General features: G+C 36.2%; 1 protein-coding gene across 3 annotated transcripts in view; it reads right to left on the bottom strand.

Moving 5' to 3' along the window:
* Positions 1 to 1,184: 1,184 nt before the first annotated feature.
* Positions 1,185 to 24,925, bottom strand: part of UBE2Q2 (ubiquitin conjugating enzyme E2 Q2) — a 54,144-nt gene continuing 30,403 nt past the window's right edge. The window contains exons 8-13 of one of the 3 annotated variants that reach the window (XM_031440749.2): positions 24,292 to 24,382; positions 18,349 to 18,407; positions 10,345 to 10,393; positions 9,841 to 9,936; positions 4,824 to 4,890; positions 1,185 to 2,817 (exon numbers count right to left, since the gene is read on the bottom strand). In XM_031440749.2, the coding sequence (XP_031296609.2) occupies positions 2,786 to 2,817; positions 4,824 to 4,890; positions 9,841 to 9,936; positions 10,345 to 10,393; positions 18,349 to 18,407; positions 24,292 to 24,382 (394 nt within the window). In that variant the 3' untranslated portion in view covers positions 1,185 to 2,785. The remainder of the gene's footprint in view (positions 2,818 to 4,823; positions 4,891 to 9,840; positions 9,937 to 10,344; positions 10,394 to 18,348; positions 18,408 to 24,291; positions 24,383 to 24,925) is intronic. The other 2 variants (XM_064480673.1, XM_064480672.1) reach the window with 2 other exon arrangements.

Genomic DNA, 24,925 nt, shown 5'->3' with positions numbered 1-24,925 from the left:
GTTGAAAACCATAGGTACAAGGAATGTGAGCACAGTGGACACTGCTGCGTCCCCGCCTAACATCCATTCCTCTTGCTGCTGCCTTGCTAAAGAGGCCCTGATTTGATGCCCAGCTCTTGACTGGTAAACCTGATTTGTCTGAACTACAGGGTCTCAAACATTTTGGCCTCAGGACTCCTTCACGTTCTTAAATATTGACAACCCCAAAAAGTTTCACTATGTGGGTTATGACAATATTTACCATATTAAAAATCAAAACATTTTAATTATTTCACTGAAAATAAATCCATCACATATAAAGTAACTTACACACACACAAAAAGCTTTACCAAGCCCCCCGCCACCCCCAATAGGGAATTGTGTGTCATCTTTACAACCTGCAAACCTCGCATTCCTGGTTTAACAGAAGACATCTGGATCTGCTTCTGAATTCAATCTGTTGCAATATCACATCTATCATATCATGTAGCCTCTGGAAAACTCCACGGTACACTGTACACTTGTGAGACAATGAAATTGAAAATACCAAATAGTTTTGGTGTTAGGAAAATAGCACTGGCCTTAAAAACCTAAAAGTGTCTCAGAAGTCCCCAGAGTTCTTCAGTTCATACCTTGAGAACCAGTGGTCCAAACCAATCCTGAAGGTTTCATTCTTTTCACCAGCCGTTAGTTTACGGGGTAGACACAGGAAGACAGGACCATTACCTACCTGTGGATGGATCAAGATGGCTGCACATCCAGACAGCAGTCAATCCAAAGATAAAATCAACATGGAAAAAAATCTCAAAAAAGCAGAGGTACTGTGCCTAGAATTTTCTTACCTCTGGATCTCTTGTATGTGAGATAAACTGGTAATTAATTGTAAGGAGGCTATGAATACATTAAAGAGGGAGCAGATTATTATAACCTGGGGAACAAGGGGCAGTCATGAAGAAAGCAGCATTTGAATTTATATTAAAGAATGAGTGTGGTGAGAGAGGGAAGAGGCTGAGGAAACCCTGAGTATGCCAAGTCTATACACATCAATTCTAGGTTCTCTAGTTTTCTCTTGTTAAATCAGTCTGCCTCTCTTCTTCTCAAGCTTCTCCTCACCCATCCCACCATATATAACCCTATTCCAGAAACGCAACAGAGTTTACAGACACTTGAATCAAAGACTATCTTAGGAGGGAAAAGTGACAAAGTTATTTTTTAAATGGTTCTTTATTCATAAACTTGATGCAAGTTTACAAAATTTACTGTACATTGCCAAATAAATCTGCAATGAAAAATAAAATTAAAAAAAAAAAAAAAGAAAGAAAGCATGCCAAATGTGCAGCTGTCAATCTGCTAGCCATCAGGATATTAAAGAATTCAATAATGTATTCAAGATTTAGCCTTAGGTTTAAGGAACTTTAATGCTTTAAAGAATTCTGCCTTGTCACTTGTTATCTGAGCAACTGGCAATCAGAACTTTATACAAATGTAACCAAGTGAACAAGAATGCCAGAAAATCCTTTTCTACTATCCTCTTAACCAAAGTAGAAAAAAAAGAGAGAAAGAAATCAAACACACAATAATGCAGAAGTGCCAATCTCTCAGATGTGGTTTACAAAGTTAAAAACTGAGTCTTAAAGCATAAGAAACACTTTTGAACTTTGTAAATGGTTTGTGCAGAAAAATGTGCTTCTGGATCTCTTTTTAAAAGTGCTTAATAACTAGAATTTATGTTTAAATCAAATTTGGGTATATAAAAAAATCTATTACCAACCCAACAGGACTGATTCAGGTAAGGCAATAAAATGGAGAGCACACTAATTTGAGTCAGATTTTATAAAAGAACTAATATATGAAGAGTTCCCATTAGTCTTTCAATGTAAAAGCCATTGTTATGACTATAGCAAAAAATTTAAGTCTCCAAATTAGATACTTTTTGTACTTAACTGTGTGGTTTTTGTTCAAGGAGTCTGTCTTTGTGCCAATCACTTTATAAGTTTATTAGTTTACAACTGATTGCAACATCCCGTTAATAAAATGGAAACGTAAAATGACTTAGTATTTTAAATAACTTCAAGCTCTATACTTCAAGCTCTTCTTCATAAGAATATTGAACCAACAAGAAGCAGATTCAGCCCAGCAAGACTCTGATGCCCCAGTGGAAATTACTACTTACAAGCCTGAATTGGCACAGCCTTGCTTTGCCTAAAAAGTAAAATACAACTCAGTTAAGAGTAAATCTTTTGAGAAACAATTCATATCTTCACACAGCCATAAAAAAAGTTTAACAATTTAATAAGTAGGTTTCCTGTCATTATTTTGGCAATATCATAAAATAGTTTTAACCTGAAAAAGCTACTGTGATTTAGAAGACCTTAAATTTTCTAAACCAGTATTAAACATCGATTAAACTTTTATTGGCTTTAAATGGAACAATATATTGCAAGTCTTCATAACGCATGAGCTCAAAATGGGGAAGTTGCCCTAAGGTCACAACTTCAGTAACCTGATGCTGATTTGCCTGTTTAACGGATTTCTCCTTTCAAGAAAGAGAGAGAAGGAGTGGCCAGTATGTGTATTTATCAGGAAAAATACAGTAAAGGCCCCACTGCTCAGTCCAAGATACCTAAAATGAGCAAAATGAAAAGGCTGTAACTTATACTGGATCAGTTGACAGATTATCCACTAAAATATCTATGAGCTAAGATCTTCGGTACTGCTGTTAGAGGGGCACTCAAAGCTTGTGCCTGCATGTTGGAAAGATTTTCTTTAAAGCAACATTGGTCCAAACATACAAAGGTCAACACATTTAGCCATCTTCCTTTGGAGGGGTATACCAGCCTGAAAAAGAATGGGGAAAAAAAGTTAAAATACTTTACTTCTTTTTTTTTACTGAAGTATACTTGATGTACAATTATTATCTACAATTATGTACCCAAGTTTAAGTATACAATATATGATTCACCTTTTTAAAGGTTATACTAAAATACTTAAATTCTTAAACCAAGTAGGAGAAATGGCATTTTATTAAGGTTAGCTACTTTCTCTACCCCTACTTTTCACATTTAAACCTACTGTAAAAATTATCAACTTACACTTGGGTTGGTAACACAGTACTTTGATATGTTCACAATATAGTTATTTCCTATGAATAAACTGTACTTGAGTTTTCAACAGGAGAGCTCTATATGTTAATGGCATTTGTAGCTAAAGATGACAGTGTACAATATTAGACTACAAGCTAGGCTTTAGATTTCACTTCAATTCTATATTTGAAGGTGAACCTCACTGAAAATAACTATCCCCTAAACAAAATCCTGGCTTTTTAGAGGAAGAGGAACTTGGACTGTCATAAATGCAATGATGTCATTTTACCAGTGAGGGTGCTCTCTCAGCAGGTGCACTGCCGAAAGGATATGCCTAAGATCAAATTTAGCAGAAGCCAAACTAGAATCCATCTCCTGAATCTGAATCTATTGCTCTTTCACCATAGCTAATTATAAATACAACCTTCTCAAATACAGTGCCTTCCATAAACATTTTTGAATGCTGACTACAACATCTGTTTCAACAAAAAATAAGAGGTAAGAAAAAATGTGATTGTTCAAAACAAAACAAAAATATAATCTCTCTCTAGAAAGGCAAATGAGGCTAAGTGCTGTTTGGTACAAAACTGCCACTGGAACAGTATAAATATACCAAGATTTGTAGAGCATCCATGTGGTTAATGAAGTACAAGTGTCTTTGGATCTGTTAATTTAGGGTGCTGGAGATGATTATTATTATGAAAACCCATCTTTGTCCTCAAGTTTTATCATATCCCTCTTCAGAAGCTTGAAAATTGTTTTGAATACTATTCTTTCAGAAGTAAGCAGTTAATCACAAAGCAAACTTGTCACTTTTTCAGCAAAAGTGAGCACATACAAATCTTAAGTCACAAACTACCCCATTTTAGCAGAGCAAAGAACACTTCACTGTAAATACTCTCCTTAAAGAAAACTCCTTCCTATTAATTTACTTAGTCCACAAAAGAAAACATCAGTTTCACTACCCTGGCTACCGTGAATCTCAGCACTTGGTTATGAAGTGCTGTGCATACACACTATTCCTTTTTTGCCTCATTGTTTGGCAAGACAGACATGGAGACAATTTTAGAGATGAGGAAACTGAGACTGAGAGGTAACAGGACTTGCTCAGGGCCACAGAGCTAGTGAGTGACACAAACGGCACTTGACAATAGATCTTCTGATTCCAAGTCTACTTATTTTGTTACCTCACTATTAGAGACAAAAACTCAAAACATGTATTGTGAATACAAGCAAAATTTAAAGTAAGGCCAATAAGGTTTATGAAAGATATTTGGATAATTTATTTTAAATTTACAACTTAAACACTCAGAAGTACAGACTGAAATTAGGACTTTTCTACTTGAATAGGTAATTGTGTACAATTGTCAAAAAAGCATTAAATAGTCTGAAGATGTTTCAGAAATAATTGGTTCATGACCCTGACTGCATTTACTCAGTATTAACAAGAACTCCACCTGTAGAGTTGCCTTTAACTCAATTCCTATCCCAATACCATACATTTCAAGTGATAAAGTGATTTATTCATTAATCTACTCAAAAATCTTGACTCTTAACTCAGAGATTCCCAGGCCAAGTATTTACGATACAAAGATTTTGAATGAAGCAGTGTGTGTGTCCTCAAGTTAAAGATTTTCCCTGTGGTAACCATACTTTGCAAGAAATTAACGCAAAAACAGAAGAATAAAGCAGGATAATTACTAACAGTACATTATGTAAAGTTTCATAAATGGCAATAAATACTTATTGAATTAAACGTACCATTTTTCTCATGTATCTGTACAATGGAATTATAGGATTGTTGGGCTCTTGCTAGATTATATTGATTCTGAAAGAGAATTATAAATTTTATATCAAAACTATAAGTAGATGGAAATCATTACAAATAATTTACGGATGTGTCCCTGCTGTGCTTAAAAGAACACAGGTAACTAAATTATATTTCTATTTCAAAAAAGAAATTTCTCAATTTCATTATTCTCTACCACTTTAGAAGGATACAAAACCAAAACTGTACTCTAGTAAAAATCTACATGCTTCACAGTTTATTTTTATAATTCTTCCTACCACTGCACAAGTTCTAGTGTCCCTCTCTGCACTGATAAATAAAGGATGCTCTATGGATGCAAGTAGAACTTAAATTCCCTTTCTCATGACTTCCATCAGGAAAAAAAAAAATGAACTACAAAATATTAATTTCAGATAAGAAAACATTAGGCTTTAAGGACTAGACATACGAATGACATTTTGAGTTAAAAATGAATGCCCATAAGTGGCACCAAGCCATTATTAACAGAGTCTTCTTAAGGAGTCTTCTTTTGTTAACCTCTAGATTAGAATTTCTTTTAAGGGGCCAAATTTAAACTGATTTTGTCTCCATCAGTACAACTGACCTGTATCTTAACTTCCAGTTAGTATATCATAAGCATTCTCCATAGTGATACACACCTATTGTATCACATCATAGAATTTTTAAACAAACGTCACACAGCACAAGAATAAAACACATACAAACACATTCTAAGGGAAAATTCTCCTTCCTACTACCTGTCCTTCAACCACCCAGCTCCACCCCCTCATCCATCCTCCTTCCTCCACCTGAATAACTACTGTTACTACTTGTCCATCCTTAAGGTCATATAAGAAAATTAATGCACAGCTTATTGTTAGTGACTATCCCCTGCTTTTCCCCCCAACAAATGGTAGGTAACATGACAAAGTAAAAAATTACATCCTCCTGGTTAAATGAGACTTTCATCACTAAGTCGTCACTATTGCTTTCTGTTCCAAAACCGTATTTTGTTTGATACTATAACTACACCCCCTTTTTGTTAGTGTATACAGGCAAACCTCATTTTACTGCATGTAGCAGATACTGCCTTTTTTATAAACTGGAAGTTTGGAACAACCCTGTGTTGAGCAAGTCTGTAGGCTCAATTTTTCCATGAGCATCTTGCTCACCTTCTCTCTGTCATATTTTGGTAATTCTCAAACTATTTCAAACTTTTTCATTATTATATGTGATCTGGGATCAGTGATCTTTGGTGTTACTACTACAAGTCACTGAAGGCTCAGATGATGGTTAGCATTTTTTAGCAATAAAGTATTTTTAAATTAAGGTATGTAACTGTCTTTTACCTCACACTTTATATAGACTACAGCAGAGTATAAACATAACTTTTATATGTACTGGGAAACCAAAAAATTCATGACTTGCTTTACTGTGGTATCTGCTTTACTGAAGTGGTCTAGAACTGAACTTGCAGTATCTCTGAGGTGTGCCTATACTGGCATTTTTATCATCCTCCTTTAAAAAGCAACAACAAAAAAAAACTTTCAATTTCTCTGTATCCTCACATTTTTAAATATACTTCTTTAAGAAAAAAAAAACCATTAAATTCAATCCATCTAACTGGTAACTTTAGTCTATTTGCATTTGTTATGACTATTTCTTGAACTTGTTTCTACTACTTTACTTTCTGATTTACATTTCTCTCGCTTTTAAATATTATTTTATTATCTCGTCCTGGGATTCCAGTAAGAAATATTTTAGACCTCATTCTGATCTCTGCTCTTCTTAACTTCTGCCATACTGTCTGTCCCATGTCTCTCTCTGCAATATTCTGAGCTATTTCTTCTAATCAATTCTCTTCTGATGTCTAACCTATTGAGTTTCTCATTTCAACAATTATATTTTTCATTTCTAAAAATTCTATTTCATTCTTTTCCAGATCTGTCCCATCATCCCTGATCTTAGTTTGACCAATTTTATTATTTTTTCTTTACATTAGATTTTACATATAACTTACCATTTTCTTGCAATTCTAATATCTGCTAATTCCAAAACCTAAAATTCTTGGCAATTTGTATCTCTTATCATTGTTTCTGCCAATTCTCATGTATATTAGGTTGTCTACCATGTGCTTGTGATCGTTCACTGAATTCATGCTTGCTTGATCTTAATCTTTGGGAATCCTACAGATTTAAATCAGAAGTGCTTTCCTCTGAAGAGTATCTGTATCTGCTGATGAGAACTGTGGATACAACTAACATGAGGCCATTTAGTCCTCTTGGAAAATCTCAGGATTATGCAAGGTTCTCAGATTTATTTGGCCCGTCAACCTTGCTCATTTATAAACAGAAGACTGCACTGCTTAATATAGGTAACAACTCCCCCTGGAAGAAAAAATAACAATCAGATCTTTCATTTGAATGTGATCACTGACTAGGGGATTCTGTAGGTAAGTAACTGGAAGTCTGCGGGGCTCCAGGGAAGACAGGTACCTTTCCTGGTTATAGAAATAGGCTAGGAGCTGCCCCATGGGCTGTGTGCTCTAGGATGCCACTATTTAACTTGACAACAGCTCCCCTCCATGTAGTGAATGGAAGCTTCTTAAGAGGCACTTCCTGCCTATTCTAAAACCCCCATTCCTGCTAAAAGTCATAAGATCAGACCTCTACTTTAGAACGCTTTCTCACTACTATAGCCTAGAGTGAACGTTACAGCCTATATTTCACATTAACTGAATAGAAAACCGGCCTTGCCAACATCCTTCTGTCCCATGGCCTGCTTTCCGAAAGTTCCTGATAGCAGAACCTAGGGGAGCTAATGGCAAAACTTTACAATGACCCTTGCCTGCGGAGTTGCAGATTCTCAGCTCTGTCAATCTGAACCTGTCTCCAAATTTCATGCACATGGTTAGGCAGCTTTTCCTGTTTTCTAGGACTTATGTATATTTATATCATTTTAAGAATATCTTTTAGGAGACAACATTTATTTTGAACCAGTAGCTGGTAGCATTTTTTTTTAATATTTTAACTTTATTGTTAAAAAATATTTCTTAAGTAATAGTTGTATGACAAAAAGAAATTCAAAGAGCACTATTTACAATAAAATCTCCCTCCTATCTCTAACCCACCACCTCAATATTTCAATACTCCCTTATCAGAAACAATAGTTGTTAGCACTTTCTTGAATATGCTTCCAGAGATGCTCTCTGCTTATAAAAGCACATCTATAAATGTCCTTGTCTTTCTCTTACACAAATGGTAGCATATTTTTAACACCTGTTAGCACCTTACTTTTTTGATAGTAGTATTTTTACAGTTAACATTCAGACTATTCCCTGCTGCGTGTAGGATCCTGAAAGGTAAAACTCATATTACATCATACAAAGTTTCCACATTAACTGACAAATATTTCTTAATTAAAAAAATGGAAAGGTAAGGTTTCATCTTAACAACTCAATTTAAAAAATTCATCTTCTAAGACATTTTAATATGCAAACATTTAGCTGCCTGACTCAGCACTGTATGTAAAATGGTTATATTTACTTGCTAACAAAACTATAATAATGAAAACGTAACAGTTTAAAGCAATTATATTGAAACTAATTGATTCCAAGAGAATTATGGCACTGAACAAAGACAGAATATTGATATTATAGGATTTTAAAACTGGAAGAGACTTAAAATATCCAAATCAATTGTGTTTCAGGTAAAGATATTGATGTCCAGAGAGGTAAGTTTACACAGTTAAGTTATTGGTAAGAATGTTCTGTCAGTTACTCAAAAAAGATCACTGTTCTAAGCCTTCCATATTTTCCCTTAAGGACAAAAACATGCTCATTTTTTTTTAAACATGATAAAACTTAACATCAAGTTCTAAATATAAATAAATGCCAGGAACAAAATTTTGAAAGCCAGAAGTACTCCAAGACGTTCACAGTATTTCTAGACAGTCAAATTACAGGTGACTCCTTTAGTATGTATTTGTTTCTACTTTAGAAAATGCACAGTGAGCATAAACTTTGTTAGAAAAATAAAATGTTGATGTTCTAGTACATCATTCTATTGCCACATTTAAAATATCTAAAATATATACACTGTTAAGAAATGCTAGTTAAATGTAGTTAAGCAAATTCACTTTTTTCCACTAACTTCTAGGGTTTATTCAATATGGTATTTTGTTCTAGTGCAAAGAAATAGCAGTTTAAAAAGCTAAAAGTAAAAATAAGTTATTTTATAATATTATCCCAAACAATTTTCTAATATAGCCTTTTCAGTTTTTGCTCCCTCTGTGAGTTAAGATTCTAGTGGACTCATGATTTGATGTGCAACACAGTTATAAAAACCTATTTAGATTTAATACCATTTGGATGGGCATTTAATACAAAATTCACAAGGAACTTTAGGAATTTCCAGATTTCTTTTTTAAACGTTAGGTCAGGATGATTTCCATCACACAAATATTCTTCCAAAACACACTAACTTCAGAGTACATTCTTGGTCACTTAAGTGTTTATACGTAACTACAGCTAGACATAGAAAGATATTTCTGATATATTAAGTGAATAAAGAACAGAACTCAGTGGTTGAGAGCAGAGACTAATGGCCAGAATGTCTGGTTCCAGACCTCACTCTGCTACCTGTGATCTTAGATGAGTTACCTCATTTCTGTGTGTTTCCATTTCCTCATCTACAAAATGAGGACAATAACAGTACCTTCTCTTACGTTATTAATAGGATTGACAGTTAATACAAGTAAAAAGTTTAGAGTCTAGCACATAAATGATCACTGGGGATTAACTGTTACAACATGATCTCAATTTTGGGAAACTTACAACTACATATAATTTACTTATTAGGACATACAAACCAATAATAAATTTTAAATTACAGACATTTATCTATTGTAGAAATAACAAAGACTTCAGAAATCTTGTAAGATAACAGGAAATAAATCTTTTAGTTTATGTGACATTCTTAATAAAAGTACCTTATTTGCTCCAAACTGCACTCTGGCTTTGCCTTTGACTAAGGTGGCATTGATTTGCATGATGACCGATTCTATTGAGTAGGCACTGCTCCAGCCCTAGAGAAAGAAGAGAACACTTCCCTAAAACACAAGGGTATTCCTAACGCCCACTTAGGAAAGCTTAACGTAATGGCATGGAACAACTCAGTAACAGCAAGTTAATGTTAAAAAGTTTGTAGTTAAGAAATAAAAGTTGGACCATTTCTAAAACCTAGAAAAAAAACAAACAAAATAAACCTACACTTAAGTACCAAACATGAACAAATTATACCTTTAAATACACATCACTCTAATTGCCCACCTCAATTAAGCGCCTGAGAACAATGTCATTTTATGGTTTAAATAGCCTTCATTATTAAAAGTAGGTGCTATTACAAGAGAGCTTTTTCCACTCAGAATCTAATTTACATAGTCAAAATACTCTATGGAGGATGAAACATAGAAGTACCATTAGAAAACAGTCACCTGTTTTGTGAGTAGTTCCATGCATAATGCTCCACCACCCAACACATACCTTAAAAAGAAAAAAGAATCATACAAAGTTCTCTACATCTCTGTAGTCTTTCTTAATTTTTAAAGTACTACTACTAACAAAGTATGCACACAAGTAAAGATTAGAAGATAATCTTTAATGATGAATCTTTAATCTAAAGATAATCTTTAGATTAATCTTTAATCTAAAAAAATGAAAATAGTTGTTAGAATTACAGGAATATGAGCAATTTAAAATTTCTGATGTCATCACCTAATTATTTTTTTAAGTAATGGTTCTTAATAACAAAATACTTAAAGAATTTTAAGGTATCAGAAACTAAGAACTTATCCCTAAATATTCCAGAGAAAGGGGCAAAAGGAAAGTTTCCTTAAATGGCCTTCAAGTGTTCTTTTCATCTGAAGATTTCTCCACCATCATGCTATCTATACAGCTAAGAGTTCTTCCTAAGACAGCAGTCATGACTTTACCTTATCTATAATAATGAACAGCTGCATTTATAGTGAAAATTTTTTTCATTCTGTTGTGAGGATCAAATGGTTCTGACCATGGAGACCCTCTCTGGGGCTCCCCTATCCTCTTTCTAGCCCTGAGGACTGTTCTCTGAATCAAGGACAATTACTGGGGATTTTCCCATATCTCCCTTAGGAAATCATTATTTAGATCAAGATTCTGCAGCCTTTTAACACCTTCTCAAACAAAATAATTCCTTCTTTAATGTTAAACTTCAAAAGACATTAAATATCATGCCTAAAAATAAAATCAAAGGAATGATAATCATAGAAGAAAAATCGTAGTAATCTTGAAAATACATAAGCTACGGCCACTGATTAGGTCTATTTGAAAACTGAGTCTACCACAATTTTTTTTTGTCCTCTGGGACTTTGCCCATGCTCTTCCCTTGCTGAGATTCCTTCTGCTGCTGCCTATTCCTCCAAATGCCACATCCCCACCCTGCCCTGCCCCGCCCCATAAAACTTTCCAAGACCATTCTAGCCTGCAAATGTTGCATGCTGGCTAACAAAATGCATCCTGTGTTGACTAAACCAAATTACAGAGAAGTAAGGACTCTTAAAACTTCTACTGTAGACCATCAGTAATAATAGTTCAGTGAAATTATTCACTAACAGAAATTATTCAGTAACTCCCCTAACCTGGAGAATTTAGGCAACTGTCTGTCTTGTTTGTCCCAACTTCTGAGAACTTTCCAAGTAAAAATTCAATGAGAGGGAAAGAAAAACACTCCCAAAAATTAAATTTGGGAGGAGAAGCAAAGGATTTTTTAAACTTTGTATATTCTCCTGTGTTCCTGAAACAGAAATCTCCCTCCATTCTCTGAATCTCCCACTGGGCTCAAAGTGAATCGTGTATATGTCTGCTTTACACAAGCATCTGCTGATTTAACACAATTAGAAGATCTAGGTTCTAGTTTGGATTTTGGTTCCTCTACAAATGCTCAATGTCTAGTAATCTGTTAATGAGTTAACACCATTACTGGTCCTTACACTTCAGAAATGCTAAAGGGAGACACACTTATTTTAGGGAAAGGCGATATGCAGACGACAATGAGTTACCGACTGTCCAACCACCACCTTCCCTTTCATCAGCCTGCTCTTCATTTTGAGGGTAGAGAGTCTTATCAGGAGGGAAGAAGGGAAGTTTTCATGCTTGCAGGTCAAAAGAAAGTGCACTGTCCATAAGCACATACTAACTACAAAAATATATGCTGGACGTCTAAACACAAGACATAAGTAGTTCTAGTACTGCACAAAAAGTGAGATTAAGTATATATTAGTGTATATTAAGCTTTTCCTTAATATACACTATCAGCAGAACACAGAAGTGGTCAATTCTACTTCTGTTTTCAATACACTCATTTTATTAATATGTATTTCAAACCCTTATTGCTCTTTGCCTCCAAACAAAGAGTTCCTGCTCAATACTGAGACAATGCAAAGACACTAGTAAAAAAATAAAAAAGTAATAGCAATCTAAGGATCATCTAAGGACAACGCGCCACATACACAGGCACCGCAATATCATCCGCTTAAAGAAGTCAGTTGCCGAAGTTGCAGAGCAAGCAGTATCCTCAGCTCGGCCTCTGTAGGCGTTCAGTTTATAACATTTCTGTTTTATTAGGAGGCTCTCGCAAGAATGTTTGCCAGCTAACCTCCCCACCCACAATCTAGGATGATCACTTAATTGCCTTGAGGGGATAACAGATACCATTAATCATACAACATGATTCTTAAAGGATCCCAAAAACAGAGATGAGAAATAGAATTTTTAAATAAAATTCTTGACAATAATCACATTTAAAAAAAAAAAAAGGGAAGGCTTAACAGCCCACATAAAACAGTCATGATCCTTTCCTTTCTTGAGGTAAGGAAAGGGGCCATGGATTCTAAGAACAGACCCTAAGAGAGGAATAAAAGAAAATGCTGACATTTAAAACCAGATTCTTAAGATAATGTTCCCTCAATATAGACAGAAACAACCCATGGTCATCTGCAAGTATTCTCTTTGTGGATGACTGGGGCACAAATAATACTTCACACTACATCAAGTATCTTCAGTTGTCTACAAAGAGCTCACTCACAATGTGTTGGCGGGATAAAAAACAAGAATTATCTTTATGATTTTTTACTACACTATGCCTTGGACTAAGCAAGAAAGACTGGCCAAGTATTGGTGGCTCAAGAAAACAGCTCATAAAAATACCAGTGGACTAGAAGCTCTGTATTACCCTAAACTACGTACATCTTGCTAACACTGTATTTTCCTATCTCATTCATTCATTCATTCACAGATACTTCCTGCATATATACTATGTATCCTAAGCACTGAACTAGGCACAGAGTATACAATGAAGAAAATTGACACGACCCTGCCTTCATGATGTTTACCATCTGGTAAGGATTACAGATGTCATACAAATAAATAATAAGTGGGGGATCCAGAGTTCTGTGAGAAGGAAAAATCAGGGGGCTTAATTTAGTGGTCAGGAACAGCACACCTGAGAGTGACACACAAGCTGAGACTTGCAGGAGTTGAAGTGTAGGTGAGAAAAACATTTCAGGCAGAAGAAATGTATACAGAAGTCATGAAGAAAGTCTGCTAGGTACTGGGAGCTGAAAGACACCTGGTGGGGCGTCAGGTCAGAGAGGGAGAGTGTGGTAACAAGAGGACTGAAGAGGAAGGCAAGGGCGAGATCACAGCGGGCTTGCAGAACACGGTAAGGACATCAGCCTGCAGGAGCAGGGAAGCGACATCATCAGAGCAAATCTGTAGAAGACCACTGTAAAGAAGCTTTACCAGGGAGGGAATGGAAGCAGGAGTCTAATCACGAATCCTCTGAAGTCAGCCATGTGAGAACCGACGGTGGTGGCAACAGAAACTGAGGTAAATAACTGGATCTTGAGAACTCTTTAAGAGGGGGACTCTTAGGACCTGATGTGGAAAATGAGGGAAAGGTGATGTAAAGAATGACTCCTGGATTTATTAACTGAGATGAGGAAGATTGGGGAAGGGAGACTGGGAAGAAGATGAGTTCAAGTTTTTGTCCTGAGGAGTTCCAGGTGCCTTTGTAAGAGGCATTCAAAGAGAGGTGTCAAGAAGGCAGACGGACATCGGAAGCAGAGAAGACATATCGGAACGTGAGATACAAACTTGAAAGTCGCTGGCACACAATTGTTTTAAACGCCATGAGTGCTTTTTCAACAAATAGTGCGAGCAAGGACATTTGGCAAAAATCTACGACCTAAACCTCACACCTTATACAAAAATTAATTCAAAATGATTCACAGACTTATGTGTAAAATGTAAAACTATAAAACCTTGAGAAAAGAACATAGGAGGAAGTCTTCAGGATCTAGGGCTAGAGCAAAGAGTTCTTAGATTTGACACCAAAAGCAAAAACATCTATAAATTGGACTGCATCAGAACTACAATATTTTGTTCTACAAACGATTCTGTTAAGAGGATGAAATGAAGCTATGTACCAGGAGAAATTAAAAAACCATGTATCCAACAAAGGACTACTATGTAGAATATATTTTAAAACTTCAAAATTCAACAAAGTAACAATCCATTTAGAAAACTGGCAAAAGACATCATCAAATACCTCTTGAAAGAGCATATAAAGTCAAATAAGCACATGAAAGATATTCAACAAGAGGAAATACTCATGAGGGAAATGCAAGTTAAAACCATAATAAGGTATCACTACACACCTGACAGAATGGCTAAAATAAAAACAAGCGACATCACCAAACGCTGGCAAGGATGTGGAGAAAGTAGATCACTCACTCACACATTCTTGGTGGGACTGTAAAGCTGCTCTGGAAAACAGTTTGGCAGTTTCTTTAAAAACTCAATATGCAATGATCATATGACACAGCAATTGCATTCCTGGACATGTATCCCAAAGAAAGGACATACACTCACAACAAAACCTGTACACAAGTATTCACAGCAGCTTTATTTGTAATTTCCAAACACTGGAAGCAGTCTAGAAGTCCTTCAGCCAGTAACTGGTTAAACTGTGATACACGGCACACCTCGGACTACTGCTCAGCAATAAAAACGAGCAAACGGGTCAGACACTTAGATGACTCTCCAGGGATTACAAGTAAAAATAAGCTAATTCCTAAAGGTTACAATTCAAAAGTGTATGATTCTATCTCTGTAACTTTGTGGAGGAAATGACAAAATATTAAGAGTGCAGGACACATAGTGGTTTCCAGGAGTTAAAGAAGTGGTGGCATTAGAGGGAAATGGGTGTGGTTTAAAGGAGCAACAAAAAGGACCCCTGTGGTGTTGGAACTGTTCACTATCTTGACTGTGCTGGTGAACGCACAGACCTACACGTGCAGACCTTAATACAGCACACACACGTGAGCCATAAGTAAAACTGGGACAGCTGAGTAAGCTCTGTCTATGCACTGTACCACCGTCTCGTTGTAACACGGTGCTATAGTTTTGCAAAAATGTTGCCAGTGGGGAAACCGGGCAAAAGGTACAAAGATCTCTATTATTTCTTACAACTGTATTCAAATATACAATCAACTCAATTAAAATTTCAGTTTAAAAAAGCCACAGGAATAAAGGGAAAAGAAAAAAGAAAGGACCGAGTACCAAATTCCAAAGAACCCCAACAGGAAGAAGTTAAGTGAACCAGGAGTTGCCAGCAAGAGACTGAGAAGAAGCAGTCAGAAGCCAAGGGGGAAAACGTTTCAGTGTTGCTGAGAAATGATAATCAGATGTGACAAAGCCTGAAAAGGGACTTCTGGATTTACCAATACGGAAGTCCCTACTGGCAGTATTAATTTGGGAGGAATAGTAACAGCCAACACCAGACTACATGAGGCTGAAAAGTGCACAGGAAATGAAGAGTGAGGTTATATATACATTGCTTGTAGGAATGTAACCGGTGCAGTCACTTTGGAGAACAGTCTGGCGCTTCATCAAAAAGGTAAGAGTTCCCAGAGGACCTAGTGACTCCTCACATAGGTGTGTATGAAAGGGAAATGAAGACGTGCACACAAAAAACTGTACATGAATATTCACAGCAGCATTATTCACAACAGCCAAAAAATGGAAACAACAAATGTCCACAGATACATAAAATGGAATGAAGTACTGATAATATGCTACAACGTGGATGAACCTTGAAAACATTTTGTTAAGCGAAAGAAACCAGTCACAAAAGGCTGTAATTTGTTTGGTTCCATTTAACTGAAATATCCAGAACAGGCAAATCCACAGAGACAGAAAGGAGAGCAGTGGTTGCCAGGGGGCAGGGGGAAGGGGGTAAGAGAGAGGAATGAGAAGTGATTACTAATGGGTACAGGGCTTCTTTTGGAAGGTGATAAAAATGTTCTGAAATTAGATAGTGGCAACAGCTGCACAGCTGAGTGTAAAGCACTGAAGTGTACACTTTATAAGGGTGAGTTTTATCGTATGTGACTTGTATCACAATAAAGCTGTTATTTTAAAACCTTTGGCTATGACAAGAAACAGAAATAGGGCTGTAGCTATGAGATGCGGAATATAAAGTATCTGGAAAAAAAAATTGCTTAAAAATCTGTCCAGGGTCACAGTGTTCAGGCTTTAGCCTGATTCCAAGATCGCAAGCTCTGTTTTATCAGGCATCACATTCTTCAGTTCTTCTCACATCAGCCAGTAATTCTTCCTCCTCACCTAACAGTTGACTGTGAAGACCAAGTCATTTTGATTCTGCCACAAGTTAGCATTCACCTTTCATTCATCCTTCCACTCCCAATACTGCTGTATCAATTTAGGTCATCATCGCCTGACTCTAAGGCAGATGGCATCAGCTCTTAACTAGCCTTGCGTTCTTCCAGGCTTTGTGAGTACACTTTGTCCTGTGGCCTCTTCTACTGTCACTAGATTTATCTTTCTAAAACATTCTCCTCACTGTTATTTCCCTGTTCCTGAACCAGTTAAAGAAAGATAAATTCATTACCCATGGGTAATAATATGCTCACCAATCCATGCTCCTCTATAAGATACTGTCAACACCATTTCTTACAATTCTTCTATATGAATTCTACCCCTCCTTATGTATACTCTGAATGCATCATTCTCTTTCCTAACTATGCAATTGTGTACACTTTTCACCTCTGTAGACAACTTTCCTTCAACCTCCACTAGTTGACCAAACCCCATTCCACACTGCAAGGCCCAGCTGAGACCCAACCTACTGGGCAAAGTCTTCCCAGGTCACTGTTGCCAGAGGCAATTCCCTGCTCCTTTAAGCTCAGAGAACTTAAATCCATACTTCAAGTTTGACAGTCATTTGAGTACTTAATACTTTTAATCTTTTATGTTGCTCGCTTTGGGTATAATAGGAAGAACACTTTATTAGAAATTAGAAGATTCACTTGGGTAAGTCACAATAACAGGAAAATAACCTCATTTGGTAAAAGGAATCAATAAAGAGAAATTATGTAACAGATTTTAAAACTGAAAGTTACACTATTCAAAATTACATGTGTTTGTCTCCACAACAAAGTAGTAAACTACTAAGATCATAAATTCTCAAAATTGTCAGGATTTCTCACAACAAAATGTGAAAAACCTATGCTAGTCAAGTTTATATCAAATTTCAAAATGACCTGATAAAAATATTTTTGTATATTTATCCTGAATTAACAAAAAGTTTCTACATATTTTCCTTATTTATAGCCACCTATATTTTTTAAAATCTAAATGAAACTGTTACTGTATCAACCATAGAGACGATTAAGTGGATTGGATGTTTTCAGACTTTAAGCACCATAATATGATTGTGTCACAAAGTGGAACTGGTCAGCTGAGCTTAGCAGAATTCTCAAATCAGTTTAACTGCTCTACTTTGAAGGTTTACAGAACATTTCAAAACTAACCTATGTACAAATTCTGATCTTCTTCCCATCCTTCAATGACTTCTAATCATAAAAAAGCAATACAAGCTTCAATAAAAATGCATGACAATTACCGTTTGTTTCTACCAAACAGAGACAACCACCTTTACCAGGAATTAAATGGCCAGCTCCAAAGGCCAATAAGATTTCCTGTGATCATTCCTAGGATCATAGGCATGTGGGAATCACTCTCTAATCCTAACTTTCTCTAAGCCCTTGATCACATTTTATACTTGAAGAACATCTGACTTCTTTATAGTGAAGTATATACAAGCAGGTGTCATTAAAAATGCTACCTATACACATGATAGTTTATAGCAATGATTCTCAAACTGTGGGTCCCAGACTGGAACATCAGCTTCACCTGAGACCATCTTAGAAATGCAAATTCTCAGGCTCCACCCCAGACCTACTGAACCAGAAACCTACTGAACATTTACCTTACTGAGGTAAACAAAGCCTCATAGCATTCTAGGCCTCCTAGCATTTAACCAGCCCTCCAAACGATTCTGATGCAGACTATCAAAGAAAATCATCACTTAAACTTACCCTCCTGAGAGAACAGGTAACACCACTCGAACAAATGGAGGATCAAATGGAAAGTTATCCTAAAAACAAATAAGCAAGTTTAATTTTAAGAACATCCTTAATATTGTATTATTTAGAAGATTTTAAAATAGTCTATAAAGAATACGTACATTATCTAATAAATGAGGGTCATAAAGTAAAAAATGTAAAAAAAAAGTAAAATTTAAAATGAAATGGAAACCAAAGTAAATCAGGCCCAAATAGAACAGTGTATTGGTAAACTTATGAAATATATGGAGTTCCACTTCCAACAGAACTATATAAAGGAACTGTTCCAAAAATGGTAAGACTGGTAATTTGGACCAATCCTCTGGCTGAGAACCAGAAAAGATAGACAAGATGCACAATTATAGCGCTAAGATCAGGAAGAGAAAGGGAACCCCAGAGAGTGGGCCCTTTTTTTCCCTTTGGGTTTTCTTTCAGTTACAGAAAAAGAAGATAAGAAGCTAAGAGGCTGAGTAGAACTGAGACTAACAGAGCTTGGGAGATAAAAATTGGAGCTCAGGGTACAACAAGCGAGGCCTTTAAAAATCTCCCACACTTTAGGTCGAGATCCTGAAGACAAACCACAAACCGCCCTAACAGGGAATGAAATCCACCTTTGCATCATCTCAATGCCTCTCTGCCTTCAGTGATCCTGAGTTGCCAGCGCCCAAGCACCTGAGAGGAGCAAATGTAAACCCTCTCTGTGGAAGAGCAGCACACAAGGCTTCAAATTCGCTCTCTAATTTTTCATATATAATGTCTATCACCAAAAATAATCGGTTATACAAAATGTAAAGATGACATAATCAGAAAACGAGAAGCAAACTAGAGACACAAAACCACACTGGACCAAGATACTAGAGTTAATCCGACAGAGTTTAAAATAACTGTGCTGAGTATGTGCAAGAAAAGACAAGATTAAAAACTCTGGCAGAGAACTAAAATTATAAAGATGAACTACATAGAAATTCTGAAACTAAGAAATACACTAACTGAAATTAATAACTTAATGGATGAGGTTAGCCACAGTGGAGACTTAGCAGAAGAGAAATTCAGTATACTCAAAAAATAGGTCAGGACAAAGAAAGGTAGAAAATGCAGATAACAACACATAAGGGAATGTACTGAAAAGGCTACTCGTACTTGTAGTGGCCCAGAAGAAGAGAGAATGGGACGGAAGCAATATTTGAAGAGATAATGCCTGAGAATTTTCCAGAACTGATTAGAGACTTTACACGATGGGGGCACTATAAATACTTCAGGAGAAACAGTGGAAGCTACGCTAAGGGGATGATATCTTTGAGGTGCTAAAAGGCATTTCCAACCTAAAAATCTATACCCAATGAAAATATTTTCCAAAAGTGAGGCCAAAATAAAGATGGTTTCCTATAATCACACTCACACTAAAGGAAACAATAAAGGACTTTCTTCAGGCAAGAGAAAGAAGACCCCCAGGAGAAACCCAGAGAACAAAGACCATGAAAAGAGCAAATACGCACAGAGATCTAAATAGACACTGACTAATTATATAATAATGATTGATAAGGCTTTAGATAAATATAGAACTAAAGTGCACGACAACAACAGCACATATTTGGCAGGGAGCAAATGTTCCAAGGTCTTTGCACTGACAAGGAAAAAGAAAAATACAGATTACCAAATTTCTATTAGACGCAGACAAGTGAAGGATACGTACTGTAGCTGTAAGGTAGAAGGAAGAGTAAGGGAATGTGTAAGTACCAGGCTAAGAGAGGTGGGAAACTGCAGTCATTAAAAAAAATCCACAAGAATGAGAAAAACAGCACGGAGCAAGAAGGACAAGTAGAAAGTACTTATGAGATGGTAGATTTAATCCCAAATAGCAATAAAAACATTAAGTGCAAATAGATAGTTGCTCCAATTAATCTGAAAAAGATCTTCAGACTTGACAAAAACTTGAAGCGAAGAGGAGAGAAAAGAACCTCATCTAACTCTCAGGCTACCAGGCACAATTCTCTTTAAATTCTCAGTCCTGGAAATTGAGGTTTCCAGAAGAACAAGAACCATTTCTCTTAATGAACTGAAGTAAAGATGGCAGCTGAGGGGGCCAAGAGTGTTAGAAGTCAGTCGCTTGGCAGCAAGGAGGCCAAGAAGGCTGCCCCTCACTCTCCCACACAGCAGGGAAGGGAAGCGGCACGGCCTCCAAGGAAGACAGGTCAGGAGGTGCAAGAGAACTTCCGACTTCCACGCTCAGGTAAATGGGGATTAGGAAACAACGAACGCCTCTTAAAAAACCTATTTGCAGGTAAGAGAGCTAAACAGACATTTGTTTCATCCAGTTACTGCTAAGGAACACAAAAATATAGTTTTAACTGGAAGAATAACCAGCATAATTCTAGTACTTCAACTCCCTATCTCTACCCATCCTCAAATAAGATTCTGAGGATCATATAAACTATGAAAACTCAGTCCTAATAGGAGAGGGAGAGAAAAAGCACACTTCTGATGGCTGAAACAGATAATCCTAGATATCTACCCCAAGGTAGAAAAAGCAGAAATCTACCCACACAAGACACCAGTTCAATGACGGTTATTATATTTACAAGTAAGTAGCTCACCTTTTATCTACAAATTTAATAGAAAAGGAAGGCATAGATGGAAAGGTTGGTAAAGTACAACTTCATTTAGCCTCCTGTATTTTAGATCTTTAAATATGTGATCTGAAATGAATGACTACAAAGCCTCTTTTAATTGATTATATGGCAGTGAGAACTACCTTTGTTTTAAGCAATCCTTCAAAGTAATTACTCTACATCCTAACCCAGGGATTCTATTCCATTAACTCTGTACCTTGGAACTCAGTTATCAAGATTTTACAGAAATAAAAAGGTATTCAGCTGTGGGGGAGAGGTTGAAGATGGCTGTTAAAATAGAAATGTGAGTTATTTTAGAATAGTAACTCAGAAACTAAGAATCTCAGGGTTTACAAGGATCTCATAAAATTATCTGATTTCCAAATCAACATCTTGGCCTTCCAAGCTATTCTTAATGATGAGGAACATTCTATTTTTGAAAGACTGCATCGCTGGATGGCTCTAAATAGTTACAAATCACTTCCTTATTTTGAGTTGAAAATCATCTTTTTACAGTTTGACTTACTAGTTCTAATGTCATGCTTTATCATCATCAAAAACAGAATCAAACTAATGCTTCCACAGACACAGCCCTTCAAATAGTTGAAGACAAGCTATCATGAACCACCATGTTCTCCTCTCTAAATCCACAATTTCACCAGCTATTTTAAGACACGGTGTGGAATCTTTCCAATCCTTGCTACTATTCTCTAAATGAACCCAAATTTGTCTAATAAACCCTCCTTACAGCACTATCTCAGAATTCAACTCAGTATTTCAAATGTAACCTGAAAAGCCAGACCATTACTTCCCTAAAAGCATAGCATAAGACATTTACCAAGTTGCTGACAAATCTAACACGTTCCATTCCCTCCTGCCCTACCCTCTTTCCCATCCTTATGCTATGCTGTATCTCAAGCTCCATTTTCTTACTCTTCAGGACCCTCAAGTTGTCACTGTGGGCATCTGAGGCCCTAAATACTATTCATGCTCCTTCTGTAAATCCTTCTTTCTGAGTCATATTTCCTATCCTCCAAAGTCTGTGAATCCCAATACAGTTTAAGGTCCTCTTCACAAGGCCAGTCAGCTCAAGGCAGTCACATTCTTCCTAGGGCTCTTAAGAAATACTCTAACCCTAGAAAAGACCCTTCAGAATTTCTGATACCAGGAACCACGGTATCAGATCCAACAGAATTTTAGCCATTTACCTCCTAGATCATCCCCTCCCTGAAGTTCTATCTAGAGTAGGAAAATATTATAAAAACACTATCTTCAGTCACAAGTCTTTCAGTTTCCTGGTCAAGATTTCATATTCCCTTAAAGACATCTCTAAAGGGGGAGCTTAGAGGGAAAGGGCCCACAGCGGACTTCAGAGATACACAAGGGCATATGATTTAATATGTTTAGATTGCAGGTTAAAACTATTTTGCATGTATATTTTAAAAAAAGATAACTTCCTAGGTTTTTTTCCCCACCATATGAATCAGTAAAAATGCAGTCATTAACAACTTTAGTAAATATATACCAGATGCCCTGTCTAGAATGATAATCCCAATAATTTCTACAATAACAAAACTACAGGAGAATAGGATTTGACATTAAGGCTATTTGAAGAAAGTCTGATCATAAATGAAGATAAAAGCCCAAACAAGAATATATACACACAAAAGCTAAGTAAGAAGCATTCAGAAAATTACTCCTTTTTACAAATATACAAGTATTCTTTCATGTCTTCTGTTTTCTTCCTTTAAAAAATCTCCTATCCATCTACTCTCAACTATCTCTACTACCACCAACCTTCATTACTCTTTACCCAATTAAGATCAAAGTCCCCCAGCTAGTTTCCCAGAAATCTACTCTAGCCTATCCAAACCCTACTCTGAAACTGAGGGCATAGTAATTGTTTTTTCTTTTTAATAAAACAGAAAGCCTAACAGATCAATCACACCCCTGCCGGCTTCTTACTGCATAAAGGTAAGACCCGAGACTCTTCTTCATGATCTCCAAGTCCCTACAGCTTTCATCACAGATCTCTCCCCAGAAAGACTACAGACGCAAAGAACAGAGGTTCTATTTCAGATGCCTCCATGTCCTCAAGCCTTCTATAGTACCCAAGGCACTGAAGTCTACCTAACTGAAATGGGAAAAAAAAAAATGTGTATCTGCAACACAATTGTTACACAAATTTTTTTCTCAATTTCAAAGAACAGATTTTAAAAAGCTCCAAATAATTAAACTATAACCCCTTAGAAACACTTCCCAGTTTTTTCAAAGATTTAAAACCACTACATTTATCAAAATTCCATATTAAATCAATACATTTTATCTAAACTCCATTACTATTCTTCTTTGATCTTTATTTTTTAGCATCTTTCAAAAAAATTGTTACACATTATAACATAAATGCAGAGAAGTGCATAAAACATTAAGGTACACCATTACACATTATTGTGAAACACTGTCCATGTAACCACCACCCTGGTCAAGAAACAGACAACAACCAGGATTCAAGAAGCCCCCAGGTGTCCCTTTCAGCTCACAACCCCTTCTCTCTCAACTAGATTTACTCACTATCCTCAACTTTATGGTAATCATTATCTTTGTTTCTCTTGAAGTTCTACTGCGGAAGCGTGAATCCATAACTCAGTTTTTCCCAGCCTTCTTTTCATTTCTGCCCGCTTAGTAGCCTTTATAGAATTATTTTTCCTTAATTCCTCCCTGCCCTGCTCCCCCACAAAATTTTAACACCACAGACACACTATGTACTGTAGCCTCTTGAAGGGCTATAGCTACAGTAATATCTAAGGTTTTTTTTTTTTCACCCCAAGGACCAATTTTCACCCCCCCCAAGGGGGGGAATACTGACTCCAGTATGAGAATGCATGCCTTAAACAATATAATTTAGTCTTACCTAATTTTGAGTGCTAAATAAATGAAATCATACAAACCATGTTTTGGGGTCTGGTTTCTTTTGCTCAACATTATGTTCAAGATTCATCTATCTTGTTGCACACAGCTCTATTCTATTTTATGAATACACACAGTTCTCCATTCTGCTGGAACAGACACTTGGATTATTTTTATCTGCGGCTGTGATAAACAATGCTGCTTTGAACATTCCTGTGTTTGTCTCCTGGTACAGCTAAGCACTCATTTCTTGCAGGTTATATACCTAGGAGAATTCCTGGACCACAGGATAGAGGAGTATCTTCTACTTTTCCAAGTGATACCAAACTGTTTCCCAAAGCAGTTATACAAATGGATGTTCCCATTAGAAGCATATGGAGTCTCCTTACAATTTTCTTACCTTAAAAGAGAAGTTAAGCAAAATATATTCTATGCCTTCTTTTTCTTTTAAGATCTGAAGATCACTGTGCAAAGGACTATCAGGATCGACCCTAAGAATTACAAAACAAAAAATAGTTCAAACAAAAAGTCAGATTTTTTTCTCACTAACCTCAAGAATGAACCAGTCCAACAGCTAAAACAGAGCCCCAGGGTAAGTCCCAAACAGAGAAGGTCTAAAGCTGCTCTACGGTTCCTGAAAAAACAAATCACTCTGGCCTCCAACTCCTTGGGATTAAATGCCCAAAAAGAAACCACAGTATTCTAAATCTATTCTCCTTAGGGGATTCAAAGTTAGCAGTCATTCTAAAGGAAAGGGTCATATGTACATAATTTTCTCAAGAACTCAAAAAAAAATTAATCTGCTTCTCTAAAACTGTATTATTAGACAAGGGGTTGAAGGAGAGAAATTTACCATGGACAAGACCAGAAAAAGTGAAATCACTAACAAAATCTGTATTTGTCTACAACTGTCATATATATATATGACATATATATATATATTCACGTCCTACTCAAATTCCTTATTTCAAATATAAACTGGTTATTAGTCAATCTCATCTAGTTATTAAATACACTTTGTCTGTATAATTCCC

Source organism: Camelus dromedarius, chromosome 29, assembly GCF_036321535.1.
Source record: "Camelus dromedarius isolate mCamDro1 chromosome 29, mCamDro1.pat, whole genome shotgun sequence".
Classification (NCBI taxonomy): Eukaryota; Metazoa; Chordata; class Mammalia; order Artiodactyla; family Camelidae; genus Camelus; species Camelus dromedarius.
This window is presented reverse-complemented; position numbering and strand designations above follow the sequence as displayed.